Raw genomic sequence first — 26,781 nt, 5'->3', positions numbered from 1 at the left:
CCCCAGTCTGGTTGAAGGAGCCGGTGTTGACCCTACCTTCTCCAGCTGGGATGTGCTGTCATCACAAGCCTCCCGGAGCAAGTGCCGGGCCCTGCTGGGGTCTCCTTGCTTGTATGCAGCGTGAATGCCCTCCGTCCCCGGGCACCGCGCTGTGGGGTCACTGCCTGGTGTGGACGGTTTGCTGCCCATGTCCCCAGCACCTGGGTGGATGGAAGCACACACACAATGTCACCATCACTTGCCAGTGCCGCTCATGGGAATCACGGAGAGGAGAGCAGGATGAGCTCTCCGTGAAATAAATCTGGGGCTTTAGGAAGAGAAAAGGGTTGCCCTGAAATAATGCCAGTGTCACCAAGGACAGCAGACCCCGGGATCTGCAGCCCTGTGGGAGGGACTTTCTGTCTGGGGCTGGTGCTGAGTCAGGCTGTCTGTGCAGCAACACTGTCCTGCCGTGGAGTGGATCCAGGGCACCTATGGCAGCTGCCTGGCTGGGAACTGCCAGGCTGATGTCACTGACAGCAACAGAAAAGTAGGGGTTTGGTGGGAGAGCTGAAAGTCCAGTCAAATTGTTCCCCTTCTGTTTTCCTCACAGGGGTATAGTATCTAGTGGTGGAAGAAAGACAGGTGTAATATTCAGGATTTGGAAATTTATACTCACTCTGCCTAGAAAACCCCACTAAGGGTGTGGGATTTAGAATCAGCAGCCCTCATCCATACTTGCCCCTGCACAAATATGCCACATTCTGATCTTGGTGATCCTCTGAAACTCTAGGCCTTGGGACACCATTGGACCACTAGTGTGACTGGCCCAGGGTGTCCCTAAGATATCTCTTGACTCTGCCAGTCTGGTTATCTGAAATGTGGCTCATCCATCAGGCAATATCTTGCTGTCCTCTAATTGTGACACTGGCTGTGCTACTTGGGAAAAATGGCGAGCTTGGCAGCAGGCATGTTGCAGCAATGATGGGGCATTCACTGAGCAGTCATGATTGGCTGAGCACCATACTGGGTGCTGAAGATGTATAAGTAAAGTAAGTCAGCTCCTACCCTCATTGAGCTCTTCCTTTAGAACAGGGGTTTTGTGGACCCCAAAGGTTGATGAACAGCCTTCCGAGGTTGCCTGAACATCCTAAATTGGACACAAAACTCTGTGTGTGTGTGTGTGTGTGTCTGTGTGCGTGTGCACACGCACATGCACATGTGTGTGTGTGTACATTCTTCTGAGGAGAAAATTCAAGGCTTCTACCAGATTTCCAAATGCGCAAGTGAATCAGAGTTAAAAGTTTTACCTCTATAAATATTACTGAAAATACCACAATGAATGAGGAGTTATGTTCTGAATGTGTTGAATGAAATAGGGAGAGAATCCTACCATGCTTGGCCAAGTTCACATAGTCAGTAAAAGGCAAACCTGAACTGAAGTTTGGACCCCTAGCTCTCAGGCTAGGGTGAACCTCCTCCATGTCTCTGCTACCTCTTTGAAGGAATGAATAAAAGAAGCTTCTTCTCACGTGAAAATAATGCGGGGCAAGGTTGGCTTCCAAACTCTCATATCACAGAAGTGAATCACATTATACCAGCTGACATTTGGACAACTAAAAAAATATATATTTATAATAACATACATCTATGCGCTTAGAAACAAATTTAACCAAAGACGGGAAGACCTCTATACATGAAAAGACATTCCATGTTCATGGATTAGAAAAATCAATATTATTAGCAGGTCAATTCTTCTCAATTTTATCTACAGATTGAATAAAATCCCAGCCATAATTCTTATAGGTTTTGGGGGGTATAAATTAACAATCTGACCTTCAAATCTGTATGGAAATTCAAAGGATTTTAAATATCCAAAGTAATCTTGAAAAAGAAGGGACCTGGAAGATAGATACCATGTGATGTCAAGACTTACTATAAAGCTACAGTAATCAAGGCATTGTGGTACCAGTATAGACAAATAAACCCATGGAACAGCATAGAGAATTGAGAAATGTACCCATACTTGTACATTCAATTGATTTTTGCAAGAGTGCCAAAGCAATACAATGAGAAAAGCAGTCTTTTCAACAAATGGTGCTGGAACAACTGGACACCCACAATGAATAAAAAGAAGCTTGGACTCCTACTTCTCACCCCCGCCCCCACACACACATTAATTTGAGACGGACCATGGACCCAACGTAAAGGTTAAAATTATGGAACTTCTAGAAAAACAGACATAAGAGAATATATTTATGTCTTCAGAGTAAGTAAAGATTTCTTAGATGGGACACAGAAGGCAATAACCATGATAGGAAAAATTACTAAATTAGACTTCACCAAATTTTAGAACTTCTGCTCATCAGAAGATTGAGCTACCGTTTAAAAATGAAAAGGCAACTTGTATACTGGAAGAAAATATTTACCAAACGTAAATCAAGAAAAAAATAGAATGGTATCCAGAATAGAAAAATGATTCCAAAACTCAGTAATAAAGGACAGCCCAATTAAAAACGGGCAAAGATTGGAACAGCAGAGGATATCAAAAATATTCAAAAAGCTCAATATCACTAATTATCAGACAGATGCTAATTAAAACCAGAAGCAGACACAGCTATACTCCCACCAGAATCACCAAAATTTAAGAAGACTTACAATATTTAGTGAGATTATGGAGCAACCAGAACACTCATGCTTCATTGGCTGGAGTGTAAAATGGCACAAATGGAGTGTAAAATGGAAACAAGTCTGGTGGTTTCTTATAAAACTAAACATACAGCTACCCTATGATCCAGCAATTCTGTTTTCAGATATTTAGCCAAGAGAAATATGTCTAAAAAGCTTATCCAAGAATGTTCATAGCAGCTTCATTCATACTGTTTCCAAACTGTAAATAGCACGTGTCCATCAACAGAAGGACGGATAAACAACTACGGTGGTTTAGTAACTACTCAGCAATAAAAAGGAATGAACTACTGATCCATGAAATAAGTGACAGGAAGTCTCAAAACATAATGCTGAGTGAAAGACTGATCACAAAATGATTCCGTTTATATGCTGTTGTAATCGATGGGTGAAAAAAAATCAGAATGGTGGTTCCTGGGGGGCAGGGGCAATCATGAAGTTTACCAGGGCAGGGGCATGAGAAAATTGCTGTTTGTTACTTGTCAAAGCTTATCAAACAGTCTAATGAAGACTTGTGCATTTTTCTCTATATGGATTTTACCCACAAGCACTATCAACAATATTGGACTGTAGTTAATAACACAAGTGCTGAAGATTTTGAGGGTAATGTGTACAGATGCTTGCAACTTTCTTTGAAATGTACTGAAAATATTGGATTGATGGATGGACACAGGGATACAAATACAGATAGAATGTGAGAGAGCAACTTCAGAAAATGTTAATGGTAGAATTTAGGTAGTGGGTAATGGATGTACATGGTTCAATTCTTTCAACTTCACATTTACGTTTTTTTGTTTGCTTGTTTGTTTTTGTAACAAAATGTACAGAAGTGAGTCAAAATATCATACCCTAAATGCAGGGCCCACCATATGGCACACTGTGTAAGCGCCACCATCAGGGCAGAAAAATCCTGCTCTGTAGAAAGGCAAAGACAAGGGCTTACAGTAAAGGTGCTTGACACTGTTCAGGGTCTTTACAGCTGATTCTAAGCCATGACTTTCACTGCTTCAAAGGGACCATTCTGAAAAATCCATGGAAGTGGATGAGCATCACACACCATCTGCATCATTCCCAAAACACCAATGCAAGATTGCTGTGTCTGAGTGGAGATTACTGGGGATCTTTGGTTGTGTATTTTTGTAAAGAGGAATCACAAAACGGCTCAGGGTATAGTGGTTGCACTTGTGAGTAAGACAGCTTTGCTCCCCAACACAAGCTAACTGTCCCATTAATTATTTACCATCAGAGACCCTGGGACATCAGAGAGCTGACTGGGAGGAGAAAAGCATGGGCAGGTTGCAAGAAGGAGGTAAAATCAACAGCAGCAGCATCCATCAGGAGGGGCACTTAATTATGTCATTGCCCATCTTTCAAAATTAAACAAATATTTCCCTTATCTCTGTAGATTACAAGCATGAGTGTGTGTGTGTGTGTGTGTGTGTGTGTGTGTGTGTGTGTGGTATGTGTGTGTACACAAGCAAGTATAAAGTAACCTCTTCTGTTCATGTTAGGACCATAAATAAAAACAGTTCACCTTTGAGTCTCAATTGAGTGACACTGAGAAGGCAGAACCTAGGGTAGAGGGTGCATGTCAAATTACAAGGGTGATTTTACTTTAACTTGATTTTTAAATAATGCAGCATATGTGCAGTAAATGATGCAATCGGAACCAAGACTCTACTCAATTCTATTTATATAATTTTTAACGTTGTGGTGTTTTCAGTTCTGCATCTGATTTTCTTAGGTTGCATGGACAATGCACGTCCACTGTCACTGATGCTGAGGGCTGGGGTGGGGGGGGTCTGGCACATTCAAATTGTTGGAAGGACATTACAGGAAAACATCCACAAATGTGCATGCATTTGATTTAATCTGCCAACTTCTCTTAATTTCCTGAAATTATAAAAATAATGGTTAGCATATATTTAAATTGAAAGAAAAAAGACCACAATGCTAATAATTAGTATTAAGGATGGGCTGGGGTGGAATTAATAATGGAATTAGAAAAGATTTTTGTTCTTTATTTCCCCATAATGGAAATAGATGACTATTTTGTTTTAAACCTTAAAGAAATTACACAAGTAATAAAAGAGTACATTCTCGCTGAAAAAAAAATAATACAGAACTTCATGATGTAAGAAAGCAGAAGCCTTCCTCCCCACCATCAGACACCTTTTCTTGAGGTAAATATTTACTTTCATATTACTTTTCCCCCCAAATACTACAGCTCTGTATTTGACAACTGGTGACTTCTGATTTAAACTTAAAGCGGAGGACTGTATTTATACCACTCAAGATTATTCAGGGATTTGTGCCTGTTAATCAGCCATTGTCCATAATTCTATCCTTCTCTGCAGTAAAATGTGACAGCTCTAAGTATTTTGTTCATACAGATGTAAAATTCGTATTAAAAATATAAACACCCAAAATGTATCCTATTTCAATAAAATACCAAATAAGTCACTAAAACCACTAGGAAAAGAATTGTAGAACATTAGAATGATTCAGTTTCAAAAAAAAATCCCTTTTTGTTCTCTATTGCAATGTCATTATTTTCCTATACAGCAATGAAAATCCCCTATATATATATATATATATATATATATATATATATATATATGTATATGTATATGAATATATACATACATACACTACAAACAGGCATCTCACTTGCTTTTAATGCAAAATTAACATGATAAATATGCTTAATGAAGTCAGTAAACAAATAAAGGAGGAGAAGGGAAAATCAAGAGCACAATTTTGGTTTTTGGTTTGATTTTAGGAATCAGTTAATTAGAAGTAGGAGCTAGTGAGGAGAGGCTACAAATAGAGTGGATGGCTAGGGTTATGGATTTGGCCCATGTAGAACTATTCAAGAACACAGGAAACATCTACAGTAAGCTGTGAAATGATAGTGGACATATTCCTGGTTGGTGACAAACAATAATATCAGCATAGCCTGGTATTTAAATATGCTGGACATGATGCTAATTAAAGTTCAGAATGTGAAGAAGCATTTGGTTAAAACAGTATTTTAGCCTGTGGCATGAGAATATTATTTTGTCCTCGAGAATCACTTTCAATGTAGTACTCTATTTATAAAAGAAATATTTTCAGCAACACTGTGTGCTCTACGTATTCAGCCATTGCTAGGAGAAATGGTTTCAGTTGCCAATAAGTCAGGCTCTAAATATCATTTCTGTAATTCAGGTTTTGGAAACGCAGAGTTTTCTGACTGCAGGAAAATGAATGGAAATTTTTCTTCTCTTCTATTTTGGGGACATAGTAAAATAGAATTCCATGAATATGACTGAGTGATGTCAACTGTAAAAGCTATATCACTTACATGAACAGTTCCTCATGAACCTCCCCCCTTAAAGAGAGTCCTCCTTTGTTTGTTGGTTCTGAGTCCGTTAAGGAGAGTCCTAAGGAGAGTCTTACCTTTTCTTCTAGAACAACATTTGTTAAGTCATCCCTCCGCACCCAAATATCAGAATAAAATTCTCTCTCTACTGTTTTTCTTCTACAAATCTAGGACAATGGAGAAGTAATACGAAAGTGACTTTAATTCTTTAAGTTCTAAATGTTGGCCTCTCATATATATATTTAATTATGTATATTTATATCAATAATATATATTATATACAATTATATATATTATTGTTATATATATATTATTTTTAATTCTCTCTTCCCCACCAAAGAAAACATGTATGATGGAAAGAGAATGCTGTCTGTCCATTCAAAATCTGTTGCATCCTCTGTATATCCTGGAAAAGACCCTAACATTTTACTTGTACATCTATGGCTTTTTTTTATTCCATTCATCTCTATCAACAGAGTAGCAAAAAGTAAAGACATATCTTTCAACCCACAGTTCACAGCAAAGCACACAAAAGTAAACTTCAGGATGCTACTGACCTGGTCATGATCGCTTAAGGACCTTGTCCTGCATCCTTCCCCGAGTCCCTGGGTGGCCAGAGCACTGAGGGCAGGGACTGTCCCTCTCTGGAGGGGACACCCTCCTGGCTCTGCAGGGGCTCACCTGCTGGCTCACCAACCTTCAGCTGGAAGGATGCTTCTTTCTCTGCAGCTATCACTCTAGGATTTTAGCCTCAGTAGCAGTTTTCGTCTCTGGGTCGTATTACGGTGAAATCCAACCCTCTATTTATTCGGGGAAGATGCAGAGGTTGGGGGATGTGGAGGGTGATGTGACCCCCAGGGTGACCCTCGGTGATAATTCCTCACCAGCTCCAGATGGCTGCTGCTCAGCCCCATCACACTGGGCCACTTGGATCGACCAGCATCAGAAAAGAAAGCCCAGGCAGCGGTGGCATCCTGGCTCATGGCTCACACAGAACAGCGCTCCGCAATGGACGCTGAGTGTTTCTCGTGCTTCAGAGCCTCACAGCACAGACGCACAGCTTCTCTGAGGATATTCTCACCAAATGGATTTTTGCTAATAAGGGGTGGGGGGGGAGGATGAGCGGTTATATAAACAAACAGCTCACACAAGAGAAAATCACAAGAAAAAGTGCTATTTTCTTTAGAAATAAAAAATACAATTCATCTTAAGATGCCATGTTATGCCCACCGACATGGCAAAAAGTGTAATGAATTCTAACGTGCAATGGCTGGCCAGAGTGTGGTGACATTTGTCACTGTGGGAGGCCTGGCAAATTGTATGACTGTTTCAGAAAGCAATAGCAATACTATATATATAGTATATGTAGCTATATATAGAATAGGGTGTTGATGCATTATGCCATATATACATATATATATATATATATATATATATATATAAAACATATATAACATATATAATATATTCTGGCATATATATATAGCAATATATATATTGCATATATATAGCCATATATACATATATATATACATATATATACATATATAGCCATATATACATATATATAGCAATATTATATGTGTGTATATGTACATATATATGTATACATATATACGTTACATATATAGCAATATTATATAACAACACCCTATTCTCCTAGGAGTTTATCTGAGGAAATAACATGGCATGCACAAAAAGATACACTCTTAAGCTATGACACTACCTTGCAGAACTACCTACAACAGCAGAGGGAAGAACCTAACCAGGTAAATGGCCGATATCAGGTTTTAGGGAATGGCTTATAGAAAGGCAATGTCTAGGTGCCCTGCACTGACTGCTGCTTGATTTTTGTTATTTAATCAAATGCTCACCGCAGTGCTGTGGGTAGGTGTCATGGTTGCCATTTTACAGATGAAGGGGGCCAGAATACAGACATTGTTCACAGTGATAGAGTTGGCAGGCAGCTGCAAGAGTGGAAGCAGGTCTTTCTGACCCCAGAGTTCATAGAATTCCTGCCATCCTGCTTTCCCATTTAATGCCTGTTGCGGACTGCATGTTTGTATACCCTCAACATCCATGCTTTCACCCTGATCCCCAGGGTGATGGTTTAGGAGGCAGGGTCTCTGGGAGGTGACTGGGTCATGAAGATGGAGCCCCCACAATGGGATTTAGTGGCACAAGTCACAGGAGAGTTTTTTCACAGCTCTCTGCCTAGTGAGGATCCAATAACAAGATGGCTGTCTGCAAACCAGGAAGTGGGCCCTTTCCACAAACAGAATCTGCTGGTGCCTTGACTTTGGACTTCCAGCCTCCAGAAATGTGAGAAATGAATGTCTGTTGTCTAAGTCACCCAGCGTGTGGCAATTTGTTACAGCAGCCTGAGATGACTTTTAAAATAGTGACCCAGGGTAGTTCAAAATGAGCAACTACTATGAGCCATTAAAACATAATAATGAAGACTAATAATAAAAAATACATACATAATATTAAGCTAAAAGTGTAGGACATGGGGCACAGGTTGAGGCATCATTGGTTGACATCATTTGAAAATATGCAGAGTAACAGAATTTAGATTATATGGGATTAAAATGCTTGGAGAAAAAAGGTTTCTAATGTGTACAGTCTATTATTTTTGTTTATAAAAATTCAGTCTGTATATATGACAGTAGCAGTTGCCTTCAGCAGGTGCAGTGGATGGAGATTTTTAAAATTTTGTGTTTTCCAATATTGTTTTTTCTTACCAAGCTTGGATTGACTTCGAACTTCAGAAAAAGAAATTTAAAAAGTATATTCAGCCCAAGGTTGACTATTTTCAACCTGGCTTCACAAACCAGTTCTTTGATGGCATTATCTAAACTGAAGCAACTCTTTGTCTTGGATATACCAATTGTTTTGGTTCTGGGTAGAGCAAGAAAGTCTCTTGGGACAATAGTCTGTAAGCATGTCACAGATTTCTAAAAGACAAAATAAAATGGTCTAACAATAATAATAGTATTTAGTATGCCAGTAATTGGTGCCATTTATTGAGTTCCGCCTGATGTTGTAAGAAACGTCCTCCATACTTCCACCTTCCTGCCAAACCCATGAAGGCAGGGGTTCTATTCACTGTCCTTCATGAGCTGACCAGTGCTCTGAGGGGTCAGAGAGCACAGCTAGGACTTGGACCCTTCAACACCTGCCACCAAAGTCTAACCCCTGATCCTCCCCCCCCCCCCCCCCCCCCCCCCCCCCCCCCCGCCCAGGCTGTGTGCTCCCAACCAAACATGGGATACTTATTTGGAACATAATGTGCTTGGCAAACACATGGAAACTAAAAGGTGAGATGATCCTCTCTCATTAGATGGAAAAACCAGAGAACAAACGATGGAAGTCAAATTCTCCATGAATTTTCTGCAGCAGCAGAAGAGAAAACCCAGAAATACAGAGCTACAAAGATGAATTCTTTCCTATACTTAGTTCCTCTTCCAAATATTCATTTATTTATTGCTCATGCATTCTAGAAATGTTTAACACCCAGCATATGCTGAGCTAGACCCTGGGACACAGCCTAATGAGACAAAGGGAAGAGCCAGTGTGTGAGGCTGTCTTCTTCCCAGATTTTAAACAGCTACAACAGAAAGCATGCTCGAGAGACAAACGCTGCCCTGGTAAAGAGGAACCATCCTTCTGGGGAAGTAAAAATCACAGAAGTAAGGCAGTTCCTTTGTTTAATACTCCCATAATATAAAATGGCACAATCTGAAGACAGAAAAAGAAAGTGGTCACACTGTGGGGAGGCGATCGTGGGCATACACACTGAGGGCCAGGCCATCCTTTGTCACAGCAACCCAGCTTCTAGGGAACTGACTCTGAGGGAATAATTCTACACATTTAAAAACATTGTGCAAAGGAAAAAAAAAAAAAGCAGTATGCATGAAGATGCTGATTGCAGTATTGTTTCGTGGAGCAAAGAATGGAGGTTATGCTAAGCACCTAATGCATTATAAATGCTTATCATGTTGAACACACAGAGGGACAATGCAATACCACATAGGAAAACTGACAAAAAGGAAAGACTCCAAGAGAATAACGTTGGCTTTCCTTATGTGGTGGCATTTGAGGCGATCCCTTCCCTTTGCTCAGTTTTCCAGTTATGTTACTGCTATAATGGAAAAGTAGTGTTTTAAATATACTTTTCAGGGATGAGCACTGGTGTTATATGTAAATGATGAATCACTAAATTCTACTCCTGAAATCATTATTACACTATATGTTAACTAACTTGGATTTAAATAAAAAAATAAAAAATAAAAAATAAATAAAAATACACTTTCCAGGTTAGCACTGTAAAACTTCTGGCTGACTCCAACTTCCTCTTGGCAAAGATGGGCACAGGGGAAGGAAGAAAATATCTCAGTCTAGAAGGAAACTAAGGATGAGGCACCCAGATTCTTTCCAGTGGTGTCTTTTCCCCAAGAACCGTGAACTATGCTAAAACGTGGTGACGGAAATGCCACTCAACTCAGATGAGACGACTTGGGTTCAAGTCCTACCTTCGCTGCTTAATGGCTGCAAGGTTTTGACAAGTATTTATGTCTGGATCTTGTCATCTCTTTTAAAAACAACAACAAAATGGCACAGAAAAAAAAAAAAACTACTGTGGGGCAGCTGGGTGGTTCAGTTGGTTAAGTGTCTGATTTAAGCTCAGGTCATGATCTCGCGGTTTGTGAGTTCAAGCCTCACGTGGGGCTCTGCACTGACCATGTGGAGCCTGCTTGGGGTTCTTTCTCCTCTCTCTGCTCCTTTCCCACTTGCACTCTCTCTCAAAATAAATAAATGACCTTAAAAAGTAAAAAATAACAAAAACAAAAACAAAAAACTGCAAAATTCGTGACAAAAAAAAAAATTGGACCGGTACACAAACAGAGGGTTATTTCCAGGGGGTGTGCTCCCCCCCCTACACTGCACCCTCATTTCCTCCACGGACCCCAGGCTCCCTCAGCCTTTGCTCTGGTGTCTCTCCAACTTGGAAGGAGCTCCTGCCCCTTCCCCATTTATCAAAATTCTCCTTCTGCTTCTAGGCTCAGCACAGACGCTACTCCCCCAGGGAGGACTTGGGCAGGGGGGCTCTCCATGGGCCCCCTTCTCCTTCCTCTACCTGACCAGGACCATCCTCTTGTGAGGGGTCTGTCCACCTCCTTTCTGCCCAGAAGTGCCACAGGTTGGGCCCCACTTCCTCAGGGTCGTGGTGCCTAGCACTGAGCCATGTGCACCATAGATGCTCATTAAGAGCTTCTTGGAGTCAATTTGTCCACCCTCCAGAGCTCTCTATGTGTCAGTAGGGGCTTCACCTGTAATCTGGCTCATCTGTAGTATCATTCAGCACCGGCACTGGGGCACAGAATTCTCCTGGTGAAAGAGGAGGAGGACACCGTCAGGTCCTTCTGGATTTACTTTCCATGAACGACTTCCACCTGGCCGTGCTCGCCTCCACCCCACCTGCTCCAGTGAGGCCGCTTCAGTGTTCCGGCGGTAGGGTTCATGTCAGGTCAAAATGTAGACTGTTTCAAGATAATACTCTGGGGCTTTCCAGCTCATGAAAGTAGCCCAGGACTTAGTCCTACACAGCGGGAGAAGGAGGCCCCAAAACACAGAGAGCCACGTAGAGGAGTGGAAGAGTGGAATGGTCAGGTCACCCAGCTGGGCGTCCACATCTACATCACCTCCTTGTGCCTCCTGGAGGTGACGGCAGCAAAGGGTGGTTGTAAGGTCACATGAATGGAAGTATGGAAGCATGGGAATTGCTTAGAACACTACCTGACCCTCAGTGGGCTCTGGATAAATGCTAGCTCTTAAGTATGGCTCTTTGACATGAAGTTAAATGTGGCCTATGTCTAAAAATTATGAAGTCTGGGGTTCCATCTTATTTCTCAGGCATCTAAGATAAATCATGTGAGTTTAAATGGACAAGTTGGTTGTTTTCTGTACCTTGTTTACCGAGCTCTGGGGCAGATGTGAGTGGGGGCCAGACAGTGGAAGTCATTTCCTCCAGCACCCTTGCTGAACTTTTGGGGGAGCAGGGGTACAGAGGTGCCCCAAATGCCTGGGAATCAACTCCAGACAGGGTAGTATGTGCCAGTGGACACAGCCAGGCCCCTGCACACTGCCTAGCACACAGCTGAAGCTCAATAAATATGCTAACGGCCAAAATAGGGAGCCCCGATTGTTTACGCAGACAGTGCCCTTATCTAAAAATGCTGCTGAATGAGATCAGCCAAGTTCAAGTAAGTGGCTTTAGAGTTCATTTTGGTTAATAACTCTTCTTTAAAACGTGTCTTATCCCATTAGGGCTGCTCTAACAAAACAGCACAGACTGGATGGCTTATCGACAACAGAATCTTATTTCTTGCAGTTCTGGAGGCTAGAAGTCTGAGACCGGGTGCTAGTGTGGTTGATGAGAACCCTCCTCTGGGTGACTGGCCTCTCATTACATGCTCACATGGCAGAAGGGGCCAGGGAGCTCTGTGGGGTCTCTTCTGTGATAACACTAATCCTATTCACCCTTGTGACCCAATTGCCGCCCAAAAGCCCCACCTCCTAATACCATCACCTTGGGGGTTAGGTTTCAACATATAAATTTTAGTGGGACACAAACATTCAGACCATGGCAGTGATTTTGCTTAAAAGCATGAGAAATGCCCCCAAAATACTCCCATGTAAGAGGTAACCTTACATGGTTATAATCATGTAAGAGGTAACCTTACATGGTTATAGTCAATATAGTCAATATAGTTTTTAATCATGAAGGCAGTGTTCGGAGTTAACCGCTTGGTTAATCACTGTAAAATCCTTGATAGGAAATGATTACTGTGATTTAAAAAAAAAAGGGGGGGCTGGGGCGCCTGGGTGGCGCAGTCGGTTAAGCGTCCGACTTCAGCCAGGTCACGATCTCGCGGTCCGTGGGTTCGAGCCCCGCGTCAGGCTCTGGGCTGATGGCTCAGAGCCTGGAGCCTGTTTCCGATTCTGTGTCTCCCTCTCTCTCTGACCCTCCCCTGTTCATGCTCTGTCTCTCTCTGTCCCAAAAATAAATAAACATTGAAAAAAAAATTAAAAAAAAAATAAAAAAAAGGGGGGGGTATTTATTTTTGAGGGAGACAAAAACAGAGCACTAAGTGGGTAGGAGCAGAAAGAGAGGGAGACACAGAATCCGAAGCAGGCTCCAGGCTCTGAGCTGTCAGCACAGAGCCCAATGCGGGGCTCGAACTCACAAGCCATGAGATCATGCCTGAGCTGAAGTTGGATGCTCAACCAACTGAGCCAGCTGGGCACCCAGGCACATTTGGATTTTTCTACTCTTTGGCTATTGTGAATAATGCTGGTATGATTATTTGTGTACAAGTTCTTCCAATTCTCTTGGGTATATACGTAGGAGTGGAATTGCTGGGCCAGATGGTAACTCTATGTTTAAAATTTTGAGAAACTGCCAAGCCATGTTCCAAAGCGGCTGTACCATTCTACATTCCCACCTGAAACATAGGTTCTAATTCTCCCCATCCTGACCATCACTTAGTGAGAATTGTCCATTTTTTTAATGTTACCTATTTTAGTGGGTATGAAGTGGCATCCCATTGTGGTTTGGATCAGCATTTCCCAGATGGTTGGTGATGTTGAGCATCTTTTCATGTGCTTATTGACCATTTTTACATCTTCTTTGGTATATGTCTATTCAGATCCTTTGCTCATTTGTTGTCATTGTTGACTCGTAAGCAGCCTTTACGTAATCTGGATACAAGCCCTTTACAGGATATACGATTTGAAAATATTTCAACCCATTCAGGGAGTTGTCTTTTCACTTTCTTGACTGATGTCTGTCAAGTATAAAAACTTCTAATTTTTATTAGGTCCAATTTATTTTTTTTCCTTTTGTCACTTGTGATTTTGGTGTCTTATTTAAGAAACCATTGTGTAATCCAAGGTCATGAGATTTAATCCCTTGTTTTCTTTTAAGAGTTTGATAATTTTAGCTCTTACATTTAGGTCTATGATCCATTTTGAATTTTTTTTTTTTATATTGTGTAGGTAGGGATCCAACTTTTTTTTTTTTTTTTTTTTTGCATATGGATATCCAGTTGTCTCAGAACCATTTGTTGAAAAGATGATTGTTTTCCCTCTGAATTGTATTAGTAGTGCCCAGGGTGCCTGGGTGGCTCAATTGGTTAAATGTCTGACTTCAGCTCAAGTCATGATCTCACAGTTTGTGAGTTCAAGCCCCACGTCGGGCTTTGTGCTGACAGCTCAGAGCTTGTAGCCTGCTTTGGATTCTGTGTCTCCCTCCCTCTCTGCCCCTCCCCCTTTTTGTGCTCTGTCTCTCTCTCTCAAAAATAAGCATTAAAAAAATTTTTTTTAAGTTGTATTAGTGCCTTTATCAAAACTCATCTGACCATAAATGTACGGGTTTATTTCTGGACTCGTAATTCTATTCCACTGATCTATATGTCTACCCTTACACTAATACCACACAGTCTCGATTACTCTAACTTTGTAGTACATTTTGAAATCAGGCAGTGTTGAATTCTCCAACTTTGTCCTTCTTTTTCACAACTGTTATGGCTATTCTGAATCTCTTGCATTTCCACGTGAATTTTAGGATTGGCTTGTCAATTTCTGTGAATATTTCAGCTGGAATTCTGATAGTAACTGCACATGTAGATCAATTTTGGGAGTATTGCTATGTTAACATTACTAAGTCTTCCAACCCATGAACACAGCATGGTTAAACTTCTTTCAACTGTGTTTTGTAGTTTTCAGTGTATAAATTTTGCACGTCTTTTGTTACATTTATTCTCAATTGTTTTATTCTTTTTGATGCTATTGTAAATGTGTTTTTTTTTAATTTCATTGTCAGACTTTTCATTGAAAGTATATGTAACTAAAATTGATTTTTACATTTTGATCCTGTATCTTGATAACTTGCTGAGCTGATTAGTTCTAATTTTTTGTAGATTCCTTAGGATGTTCTATATAAAATATTATGTCATCTGCAAATAGAGATAGTTTCACTATTTCCTTTACAATCTGGATGCCTTCTATTTCTTTTCCTTGTTTCATTACCCTGGCTGGCCACTCCAGTATAATGTTGAATAGAAGCTGTGATAGTGGACATCATAGTTTTGTTCTTGATGTGAGAGAGAAAGCATTTAGATTTTTATAATTACATATGATATTAGTTGTGGACTTTTAACAGATGTCCTTTTTCAGGTTGAGGAAGTGCCCTTTCATTACTGGTTCACTAAATTTTTTATCATCAAAGGGTGTTGGATATTTCCAAATGCTTTTTCTGTGTCTGTTGAGATAATCATGTTTTTTTTTTTCTCTCCTGTTACTATGATGTATTATATTGATTGATGTTAAACCAGGCTTACAATCCTTGGACAAACTCCAGTTGGTGACGTTATATAATCCTTTTTATATATTACTGGATTTGGTTTGCTGATATTTAGTTGAAGATTTTTGCATCTGCATTCATAAGAGATATTGGTCTGTAGTCTTCTTTTCTTGTGTTGTCTTTGGTTTTGGTTTTGGGGTAACACTGGGCTCTTAGATCGAACTGGGGAGTGTTCACTCCTCTCCCATTTTTTGGAAGAGTTTGTGAGGTTGATATTAATTCTTTAAATGTTTAAATGATTTAAATGGTTTAAAAAGCCATCTGGGTCTGGCTTTTCTTTGTGGGGAGTTTTAGGATTACTAATTCAGTGTCTCTACTTATAATTCTGTTTAGATTTTCTATCCCTTCTTGAGCCAATTTAGGCAGCTTGTGTCTTTCTAGGAATTTGTCCACTTCATTTAGCTGATTGAATTTGTTGGTGTACAATTGTTCATAGTATTTTATAATTCTTTTTATTTCTGTACAGTTGGTAGTGATGTCCTCTTTACATCCCCAATATTAGTAATTTCAGCCCTTTCTCTTATTTTTCTTGGCCATTTGAAGTGAAAATTTGCCAATACTGTTGATTTTTTTTTTAATCCAACTTTTGGTTTTACTGATTTTCTCTATTGTTTTTCTAGTCTCTATTTCATTTAATTCTGCTCTAATCTTTGTTCTTTCTGCTTGTTTTGGGTTTAGTCTGTTCTTCCTCCTCTAAGTTTCTTAAGATGGAAGGTTAGTTTATCAATTTCGGATCTTTACTCTTTTTAAATACAGATGATCATAGCTAGAAATTTTCTTCTCAGTACTGCCTAAGGTGCATCTCCTAAGTTTTAGTATGTTGTGTTTTTGTTTTTTTCTTACCTCAAATATGTTATAATTCTTCTTGTGATTTTTTTAAAAATATTTTTTAACATTTATTTATCTTTGAGAGAGACAGAGACAGAGCGTGACAGGGGGAGGGGCAGAGAGAGAGGGAGACACAGAATCCGAAGCAGGCTCCAGGCTCTGAGCTGTCAGCACAGAGCCCGATGTGGGGCTCGAACTCACAAACCGAGAGATCATGACCTGAGCCAAAGTCGGACGCTCAACCTATTGAGCCACCCAGGTGCCCTTCTTGTGATTTCTTCTTTAAACTGATTACTTAAAGAGCATGCTGTTTCATTTCCACAAATTTGTGAATTTCCCAAATTTTCTTCTGTTATTGAGTTCTAATTTCATCCCATTGTGATCAGAGAACATAGGTTGTATGATTTCAGTCCTTTTAAACTTCTTGAGGCTTGTTTTACAGCCAAACATAAAATTTAAACATGTAAGGAAACCCCCCCCCCCACAAAAATCTGTGTGTCCCAAAACACACAAGCAGGGTAAGAAGACAAATGACAAATAAGAAAAAAAAAAACTGCAACTTATATCACAGAGACAGGGTCAATATGATGAAACAAGCATGTTCTTGCATTGTTGGAGGGAATGCAAAATAGTGCAGCATTTATGGAAGGGAATTTAACAATACCTGGCAAAATTATATCCACATTTTCCCTCTTAGCCAACACTCTAGCTTTTAGAAATCTACACCAAAGATTCAATGTCAAAAATGCAAAATGGTATCTACACAAGACTATTTACTGCATGCAGCATTACTGCAGAGGAAGCAATGCAGATGCCATAGAGAAATGACTAAATAAACTCTGGGACATGCACAGAAGAGAGTCCTGTGCAGTGGTAAGAAGGAAAGTGAAGTTCTATCCACTCTGGAGTCATCTCCTATTGTTCTGTGATTCTCAGGGCATCCTCTTTCCGGGGGTGAGCAGACAACAGTGCAGTCCCCATAACGCGGTGTGCTGGGTCTGCTCACCCCATCCTGGAGCTAGGAAGACAGAGGCTCGGCAGATGGTGAATGAAGACCCTGAACAGTGCCTCCAAGTGGCACCATGCAGTGGGGGAGCTGTGATACTCAGGCTTGGTTTGCTCAGACGATAAAGGGACCTTTGTTCTTGGAAGGAGAGGCCCGCTCTCTTCCTCCCTGCGACTGTGCCCATGGGTCACTGTGCCGAGGACTCTCTTGATGTCTTTCCATAATCTCTGCGCATCCATAAGTACTGATGGTGGGGACAGAACCTCCAAGAGGTGTCCCCACTTTTCCTCCCCACCTCCCAGGTGGAGTCTGAGTGCACCTTCCTTGCAGACACATCCAAACACTAAGGCAAGCTGACTTTGGGGGAAATACTTGGGGATCTCTTGACAGAATGAGCTTAGAGATTGAGCACAGAGACTATATTTTGTGAATTTCTGAGGAAGATCTGGGCAGAGGCGTTCGGGGATGTGGCTGTGTGCTTTAAATGGAATTCCCCACAGATGCCTTGTCAAGAAACTTTAGTAAGGATTTAAGGTGCTTTTTCATTTTAAGATTGTAGGCTGGAGCTTCCTTGGAATACATCATTGTATTGTGATGACAGAGGCTGTGAAGTGGCTCAGATTTCCCTGGATCTCACATAAATATTCATTTCTCTTCCTTCTCTTCTTCCTCTTCCTCCTCTTCTCCTCCTCCTTCTCTTTCTTCATTTTTTTTAAACAATTAGATTATAATAGGGTTATGTTCTCCAACTTGCTTTTCTGACTTAAAAGTTCTTCTGTATCTGCACATGGAGATCCAGACATTTTATTTCACGGTGGTTCTTTGTCCTCATTGATGGACTTTTAGGGAACTCCTAGTGTCTTTGTAATCCCTTTTCATGCTGTGCTGAACATCCTGTGTGTGTGTTTCTGATCACCTGTGAACTATATCTTCAGGTTAATTCAGAGCAGCGGATAGATTGAGCTTTAGTTTTTATCAAGATTGTCAATTTGCTCTTCGAAAAGTTGGACCACTTGAATGCTTACTTAGTTATCAACCCAACATCAGTTAAAAATATGAAGAATGGAGGGGCACCTAGGTGGCTCAGTTGGTTAAGCGTCTGACTTCAGCTCAGGCCGTGATCTCACGGTTTGTGAGTTCGAGCCCCACATCGGGCTCTGTGCTGACAGTGTGGAGCCTGGAGCCTGCTTCGGGTTCTGTGTCTCCCTCCCTCTCTCTCTCTATCCCTTCACCACTCACACTCTACCTCTCTCTCTCAAAAAATAAACAAACATTAAAAAAATTTTTTTAATATGAAGAATGGAGCAAAAATTATATCCTTGTTATATTAAATAACATCAAACTTTCTGATTTTTCCAGATCTGAAAAGCAAAATAACATCTCATCGTTGGCGTTGGTTTGCATTTTTTCCCATATTAATGACATTCAGCATATTTTCATACACCAACCCACCATTTCTATCTTTTTCAGCAAACGAAAACTCTCTGCTTCTATTTCTTGGTTCATCTGGAAACTGGAATGTTCTTTTTCCCAATGATCTGCAAGTGCTCTTTATAGTATATGTTGAAAACAGTTTTTACCTGTTTGTTTTTTGTCATTTGAGGAGGCTTTTCCGCAAAATAGTTTCAACTGTTATATAACCATGTTTATTAGCCTCCTCTATGTTAATTAGGTTTGATGTTTTAGGGAGAAAACGGCCTTCTTCGCTCCAAAATTATTTTTAAGTTATCATATTCCTAGACTTTTAATGGTGTTAATTCTTATGTTTAAATATTTGATTTATCCGAAATTGATTTTGGTTCAGAAGTGAGAAAGCGATGTTATTTCTATCTTATTACCCAATTCACTTTCTTTTCTAGACTGATGTGAAACCTCAAACGGTAAAGCAAAATCAATGTGCGTTTTGGTCTGTTTTCGAGTTGCTACTCCGTTCCATCACTGTCTCTCCATAGTCTCCAACCCCTTTCACTACTATGATGTAATAAATTCAAACACGTAGTGGAAGGAATCTCCCCTCCTTCTCTCAGCCAACCTCCCCTCCATTTTAATTTTTGTGGCGACTCTCACATTTATTTTTCCAGGTAAAACATATTCAATTTTGTTCGTGTTTAGGGTACCTGGGTGGCTCAGTCAGGTAAGCGTCTGACTTTGGCTCAGGTCATGATCTCACGGTTTATGGGTTCAAGCCCTGTGTCGGGCTCTCTGCTGATAGCTCAGAGCCTGGAGCCTGCTTCAGATTCTGTGTCTCCCTTTCTCTCTGCCCCTCCCCTGCTCACGCTCTGTCTCTCTCTCTCTCTCTCTCTCTCAAAAATATGCATTAAAAAAACCCATGTTTTAAAAATAAATTTTGTTCGTGTTCCCTCCCCCAATATCCTAATTGCTACTGCTCTGAATTACAGAACCAGCTTGTGAAGAATTGGCATATTTACAATGTTGTCTTCCTTTATAAGAGGAGGGGGTGTCATTTTATTTACTCAAATATGCTTTCTGTCCAAGGCTTGAAGTTTTCCTCAGACGAGCCCTGTATATTTATCATTATTTCCCTGAATATTTTATATTTAATTAATATTAGTTTAATAATTAAATTAAGAACAAAAGTAAAACATTATAGCTCCTTGAACATTCAACATTTTCATTTCGGTGTTTTGGTCCGTTTTTTCTTTTCAATTTATTTATTTTTGAGAGACAGAGAGAGAGAGAGAGAGCTCAAGTGTGGGAGGGACAGAGAGAGAGAGTGAGAGAGAGGGAGACACAGAATCCGAACCGGGCTCCACGCTCTGAGCTGTCAGCACAGAGCCCAATGCGGGACTCGAACCCACGAACCGTGAGATCATGACTTGAGCCAAAGTCAGACGCTTAAGCGACTGAGCCACCCAGGCGCCCCTCAGTTTTTTGGTTCTTAAAGTGGATCTCTAGAGGGCATCTATTTATGTGTTAACACTGGATACCATCTAACACAAAGAGCTCCTAGAAACTGAGAAGCAAAAGGTGTGAAGAGGGGGTTCAATGAAAGCAAATATAACCAGGTTTTCCACATGCTAACTCAGGCCGAGCCTCCCTTATTGTAAGAGAAATGCATGTAACACTATACCAAGACACCATTTTTCACAGGTCAGACTGGGAAAAACCAAAAGTGTGCGAACAAATACTGTTGCCAGGTCTATAGGAAGCAGGCCAGCACATGAGCTGTGGGGGAGGGGGTAACAGGAACAGCTCCTGTGAGGGTGACTGACAGTCCCTGGCAGATTTTTGGAAACATCTACTCCTTGATCCATCACTTTGGGGATTTATTACATGGGTGTGCTTCTGTACATGCAAAGACATTCCAGCATTATTCATTACAGCAAAATACGAGGAACGGCCCAAATGCCTTTTATTATTTTTAACATTTTTTAAATGTTTATTTAATTTTTGAGACAGAGAGAGACAAAGAGAGAGACAGAGTATGAGCAGGGCAGGGGCAGAGAGAGAGGGAGACACAGAATCTGAAGCAGGCTCCAGGCTCTGAGCTGTCAGCACGGAGCCCAACGCGGGGCTCAAACCCACGAACCGTGAGACCATGATGGGAGCCGAAGTTGGATGCCCAACCGGCTGAGCCACTCAGGCACCCCCCAAATGCCATTTGGAAGGAAGCTATTTAAATAAGTGAGGGACATCTGTGCAATAGAATACTAGGCGGTTGTCAAAAAGAACAATGATGATTGTGATAGCTTTTATGTACAAATGTGCGAAGGCAACAGGCAAGGTACAGATCAGTGGGTGTGATCAGCTATGTTCCGTGTGAAAGGAGGAGAAATAGGAATCGGTTTTGCTTGTATACACATAAGGCGATTCTGGAATGATGTAAGAATCTAAGAATTGCAGACCGATACTTAGGGTTCTGGAACCGTGTGACCCGCCTTGAAACAAGCAACGTTTTCAGAATCTTGGCAAAGGGGGAAGAAATGAGGTCATTTGCTCTTCTTTTTCCTCTGCATGTCTTCAGGCAGAGACACACAACCTCAAGTTCACACAACTGAAATTGATTCCAGCTGATTCGCCTCAATACTGGGACTGCCATCTGCCTTCCAAATCCCAAAGCAGGCGTACACCAAAGAGGCAAAACCCAGGATCGGGGCTCCTCGGTGGCTCGCAGAGTTGTGAGTTGGTGTACTACAGGGTAGGGGTTGGAGGGGAGCCCAATGCGGGATTACAACGTGGCCTCTGAAGAGTTAAAAGCAAAAGCCACAGACACATCCGTGCAGGAGATAATGCTTAACAGAATCGAATGCCGGCAGCCTCTCCCCTTTGCCCTAAGACAGAAACGCTGAGATCTTCAGTCTGAGCAAGGGCTGACTTTCCCGGGAGCCGGGCTCCTCTGTGGCCGGGTTTTTAGTGTGTGGCTCAGTCTGCACCCTGCTGCTCTGTGGTTGTCACCTTCACAGCCTCTTTTCCTGTATGGAAATGTCCAAGCGCATAGCTCAAGCTTCTTCAGTGCAGTACAACCTTGGCTGGACGACAATATGGCTCTTTGTTTTTATGAGCGATATCCTGATTATTAAAGCAAGGAGCTCCATGACTCTGTGTAACCGCAAACATCCCAAGAATGCCTGGGCTCTGCCACCATGGCCCCTGGGCCACCGAAACCCGCCTCCCGCCTCCGTTCTCGATGCTTCTGTGGCCCATGTTCAAGGCATTCCCTATGGACAGCTTGCGGCTGAACATTCAAGATACTCAAGAATATTAGAATTTTGAGCTTTACTAGGAGTGTTCTTCCATGAGACATACACATTTTGTTAATTGGGCCAAAAAAAAAAAAATGCATTGCGAACATGAGACAAGGAAAGATTTTGACGTTAATGAAAAGGTCTTGGATGTAAAACTTTAATTAAACAACCTTTGATTCAATTCCATTTTAAGTAAAATGATTCTATTTTGATGATTAGGTTTGAACTCATCACTTTAGTAGTTCTACACATATTCGAAAATGAGGACCGGCCACATTTTAAATCCTGTGCCTTCAAATAAAATCAAAGACTACCCCCTCTTCCATTTTTAAGAACTCAGATATTTTTCATCAATGTTATTATCATTTTCACTCACAAAAATACAGTCCAGGTGAGGCTAGATAACTTGCCCAACAGGGAAGGAGAAAGAAAACACTAATTGAGGGGCTACGGATCATACAAGCAGTGGATCACATTTGGTGTGGTGCTAAGTGCTCTGGAAACACACTCATGATGCCTCTGTTACAGATGAGGACTAGCGTGTGGAGGGACCAGGATTCGAATCCAGCTCCTTCTGACTACAAAGCCCACCTTCATGACACTGTCACTCACTTTTTCCTATAAATCGCACATATCAGAGATATCAAGAAGATATCAAAGAGATATTAATAACTTATCAAGAAGACTCTAGAAGAGGGAATTAAGACAGCAGACTGAACCCTGATATAGTCATCAACTCCTGCCCCAATTCCTTGGAGATTTTATTAAAAAAAAACATATATTACCACCAAACCATATTAGCATCAGAAAACAAAAAGGAGACCTAAGAGGACAGGAGGTCATGGTGTACAAGTTGGAGGTGGTTTGGAGAGTGCTCCCAGGCTGCCGAGGGTGCACAAAGGAAGTAGGAGGGCCACGAAGGTCACCAGCAGGGGACTGCAGGGAGGGAGAAAGCACAGGTAGAGGGAGCCCCAGCCAGCCTGTGCCAGGCAGTGGAGGGGTCCAGGGTTCTGCCTCTTAAAATTTATTTGTTTTATTTTGGAAGAGAGAGGAAGAGCAGGGGAGGAGCAGAGAGAGAGAGAGACAGAGAGAGAGAGAGAGAGAGAGAGGGGTAAACAGAATCCTAATCTGCACTTTCAGTGTAGAGCCCAACATGGGGCTTGGATTCATGAACTGAAAGATCATGAGATCACGACCTGAGCCAAGATCAAGAGTTGGACGCTTAACTGACCAAGCCACCCAGGCGCCCCTCCTTCTTTTCCTTTTTAAAGCTACGTCTTATGTGGCAGATGGGAAGTGTGGAACTCCAGGTGGCAGGTGGCACCCAGGAGGCACATGGAGCTCCCCCACCTCCAGAAGACATGCCCCACATCCACGCCCAGGGAAGCCCACTGCAGCCTCCCTGCCCTTCTCTCCCAGGGCTGGGGTGTCTGATGCTGCATTCACAGACAGCTCCGGGGAGTCCCAGCCACAAAGACCAGCATCCAACGACGCACCCACAAACATTTGAGGAAGATGAACACCATAAGGAGAAGCACCTAGTTTCACCAACCGAGCCAACAAGTAGATGACACGTGAGCAGGAAGAGACCTCCCCACCTCCTACCTCCCACCCCCACACGCAGAAAGTAAAGCTGAATTAATGTCCCTGCTTACAGCTGAGGACCCAGGGCCACTGGAGCACACTGACCACCCAGACAGGAGAAGCTGGGGCATATCTCATCACAGCCCTCCTCGGGCCTCAGTGTCCCCAAGGGGAAGGGCGCAGCTGACAGTGGCAATGCCTGTACAAGGCAGGGTCTTGCCAGATCTGAAAGCCTGCATTGTTTGCTGCACCCTTACATCACTGCTTGGGGTTGGGCACGGGGAGCTATACAAATAACCCAGTTAAGAGCAAACTTTGGACTCTCCCGGTCCCTGATAAAACAACCACCATCCTCATCCAGGAAGAAAGGACGAGTCCACGCCTGAGCATCTCAAAGCGAAATCTTGGGCTCTGCCTTTCCCGCATTTCAGGGATCCATCCCTACCCAGAACCTGCATTTATAAAACAAGAGCAAGACCTCAGAATGAACATGACTGGCATCTTGGAGAGACATAGATGTGGCATCTATAGAAGGATGTGGCATCTATAAACAAGACTTGACTAAAAAGCTGAGAAATTAACACTAGAAGAGTTGCACTGTAAAACACATGAAACGGAGGGCAGGAAAAGAATGGACGGGGCTGGAGGACACATGGATCATCTGCGAGACCAACCAGAAGGTGCAGCACCCAGACACAAAGGGTACAGGCAAAAAAATTAAGAGACACGGAAGATGATGCTTGAAGCTTTCCAAAACGTGTCTGGTAATTATTCCAGAACTACACACTCAAATATATGAGAAGAATGCTCCCACTGAAAAAAGATGAGTTCTCAGAAGCGAGAGGATACTACTCCACAAGTTAGAAAAGGGAAAAGGGAATTTAGAAAAAAAAAGAAACAAAATAGAAAGCAGAGAAATAAAAAAGAACAGGACCCAGAGAGCTGATTCTTTCAAAAGACTCATGAAACAATCTTATTAGAAGATTGATCAACAAAAAATAAGAGAGGCTGGGGGGGGGGGTTGAGGAGGGGGGAGGGTGAGGGAGAGAGAGGAAATAGTGTCTGCAATGAGAAAGGGGACAAAACTATACAGTAGAGAATTAAATCACGAGATCAGCAGAGGAAGCGGGTTCTTTAAGGAAATGGCAGATGGCAGGAATCAGGCAACAAATTCCAAGCCTGGAATATCTTTTCACATCAGAAGGCAAGACGGTGCTCAACAACTCTTGGGGTCATGGGAAAAGACAGAAGAACCAACCCAAAAGAGGTTCTACTGGCCAAAGATGAATAATTTTAGCATCAAAAATCAAGTAAGTTAAAATTCATGATCTAATAACGATACTAAGAGAACGATCCCTCACTGGTAACCTTTGAAAGATACTACTAGGGAATTGACTCATTTTCAGGAAAAGGGATAAATAAATTAAGGCAAAGAATCACACATTTATTTTGACTTTCCCATCACAGAGGTGATGGGAGAAAATCCTTTTAGAGATGGATTTCAGCCAACAGGTGAAGAAGGAATGATAGACTCGAAATATCACCACTTTGCAATCTCGAAAGAAGTAACTGATCTAAGCAGTGATCCATGACTAATTAAACCATTAGGTGAAGAGCTGAAAAACCATTAGGACCTCTGTAATGGGGTATCAGAGCAACAACACCCAAAATCACTGAAAAATCTAAACACTGAGGAGAGACAATTAGATATCATTTGACTCCCGCAATGATGCAATAGAAAGTATAAACCAACTACCTCGCATTCTTGCCAAAACATCTTACTGAATCTAAGCAAGCCTTTGGATCTATGGAAACACAGAGAGAGGAATTTGTGAAGCCACACCCACCAGATGTAATCACCAAGATCTAGACTGTGGGAAACTGCAAATGTGGTTTTATCAACAATTAAATTGCAAGGAAAAAGTAAGTGAGGGAGAAAGGCAGAAATTAAGAACCAAATCACCCAACAGAATGCAGGGACATTGATTCAAAAAACCGGATTCAGACAAAACAGTGATACAAACACATTATGAGACAATCAAGGGACACTGATATCTGATGTTATTAATGAAACATGTTTTCATTTTTTAAAAATGTATGTAAAATATACTGTGATTCTTTTTTTTTTTTTTTTTTTTGTCTTCTTAACATAGGAAGCCTCGAATTGGGTTCCAAAACAATCTAGAGAGATAGGGAATGGGATATAGAGAGATGGAGGTTTGGCTATGCGTGACAGTTGTGGAAGTTGAAGCTATAGATACAAAGATACTTTTGTAAGGTGTCCAAAATTGTTCATAATATAGAAAATGAAAAATAACTAAGATGAAAACATAACATTTCAAAATTCTGCCTAAGCTAAAGATTTATGAAAAGAAAAACAGCTGTTTTAAATCGAGGCCAAAAAAACCTGTGGTTTCTGAGGGGGAAGAAAATCAAGAGGGGGTGCTTTTTTTCCCCTGAGTTTTTTGAAAGAGAAAGGAACTGAAAGACTGAGGGCCAGGGTGGGAGAGAATACTTTTCATTATATTCCCTTTTGTACTTTTTTTTTTTTTTTGAGGGAGAAAGCACATGCGTGAGTGGGGGAGCTGGGCAGAGGGAGAGAGAGAGAGAGAGAGAGAGAGAGAGAGAGAGAGAGAGAGAGAGAGAATCTTATGCAGACTCCACACTCAGTATAGAGTCTGACCCAGGGCTCAATCCCATGACCTGGGATCATGACCTGAGCCAAAATCAAGAGTCAGACACTCAACCAACTGAGCCATCTAGGCGTCCCCCATTTTTGCACTTTTGAACTTTATATCAAATATATGATTTATCTGTGGCAAATGAGTAAAATCATTTAAAAATATTTTTGAATCTCAAAGCTACTATGAACTTTATGCTAACATGCTTGAAAATCTAGAGTAAATGGACGGCTATCTAGAAAAACGTATTGCCAAATTTACCTGAAGATGAAATGGAAATTTTAAATAAACCTGTAACCTTTGTTTAGTTTTTTAGATGTTGACTTATTTATTTTTGAGAGAGAGAGAGACGTGCCTGCATGTGAATGGGGGAGGGGCAGAGAGGGAAGGAGAGAGAGAATCCCACGCAGGTTCCACAGTCAGCATGGAGTGCGATGCGGGGCTCAATCCCATGACCACGAGATACAACTTCGAGATCACGACCTGAGCTGATATCAATAGTCAGAGGCTTCCTGACT

The 26,781-nt window shown here is 41.4% G+C and overlaps 1 protein-coding gene and 1 long non-coding RNA gene across 6 annotated transcripts in view; one reads left to right on the top strand and one right to left on the bottom strand.

Moving 5' to 3' along the window:
• LRRK1 (leucine rich repeat kinase 1) overlaps positions 1-26,781 on the bottom strand; it is a 133,216-nt gene that overhangs the window by 86,132 nt on the left and 20,303 nt on the right. For 2 of the 5 annotated variants that reach the window (XM_045448806.1, XM_045448807.1), the window contains one exon: positions 37-200. In XM_045448806.1, the coding sequence (XP_045304762.1) occupies positions 37-200 (164 nt within the window). Of the gene's footprint in view, positions 1-36; positions 201-6,108; positions 6,199-6,588; positions 6,866-6,915; positions 7,062-26,781 lie in introns of those variants that run through there. The other 3 variants (XM_045448809.1, XM_045448810.1, XM_045448808.1) reach the window with 3 other exon arrangements.
• LOC123582572 lies at positions 20,007-23,588 on the top strand. The gene is made up of 3 exons (XR_006704465.1): positions 20,007-20,026; positions 22,953-22,957; positions 23,074-23,588. It is a non-coding gene; the product is annotated as an uncharacterized LOC123582572 (long non-coding RNA).

The sequence above is a fragment of the Leopardus geoffroyi genome, chromosome B3 (assembly GCF_018350155.1).
Source record: "Leopardus geoffroyi isolate Oge1 chromosome B3, O.geoffroyi_Oge1_pat1.0, whole genome shotgun sequence".
NCBI lineage: Eukaryota > Metazoa > Chordata > Mammalia > Carnivora > Felidae > Leopardus > Leopardus geoffroyi.
The sequence above is the reverse complement of the archived record's forward strand: the minus strand, read 5'-3'. Positions and strand labels throughout refer to the sequence as shown.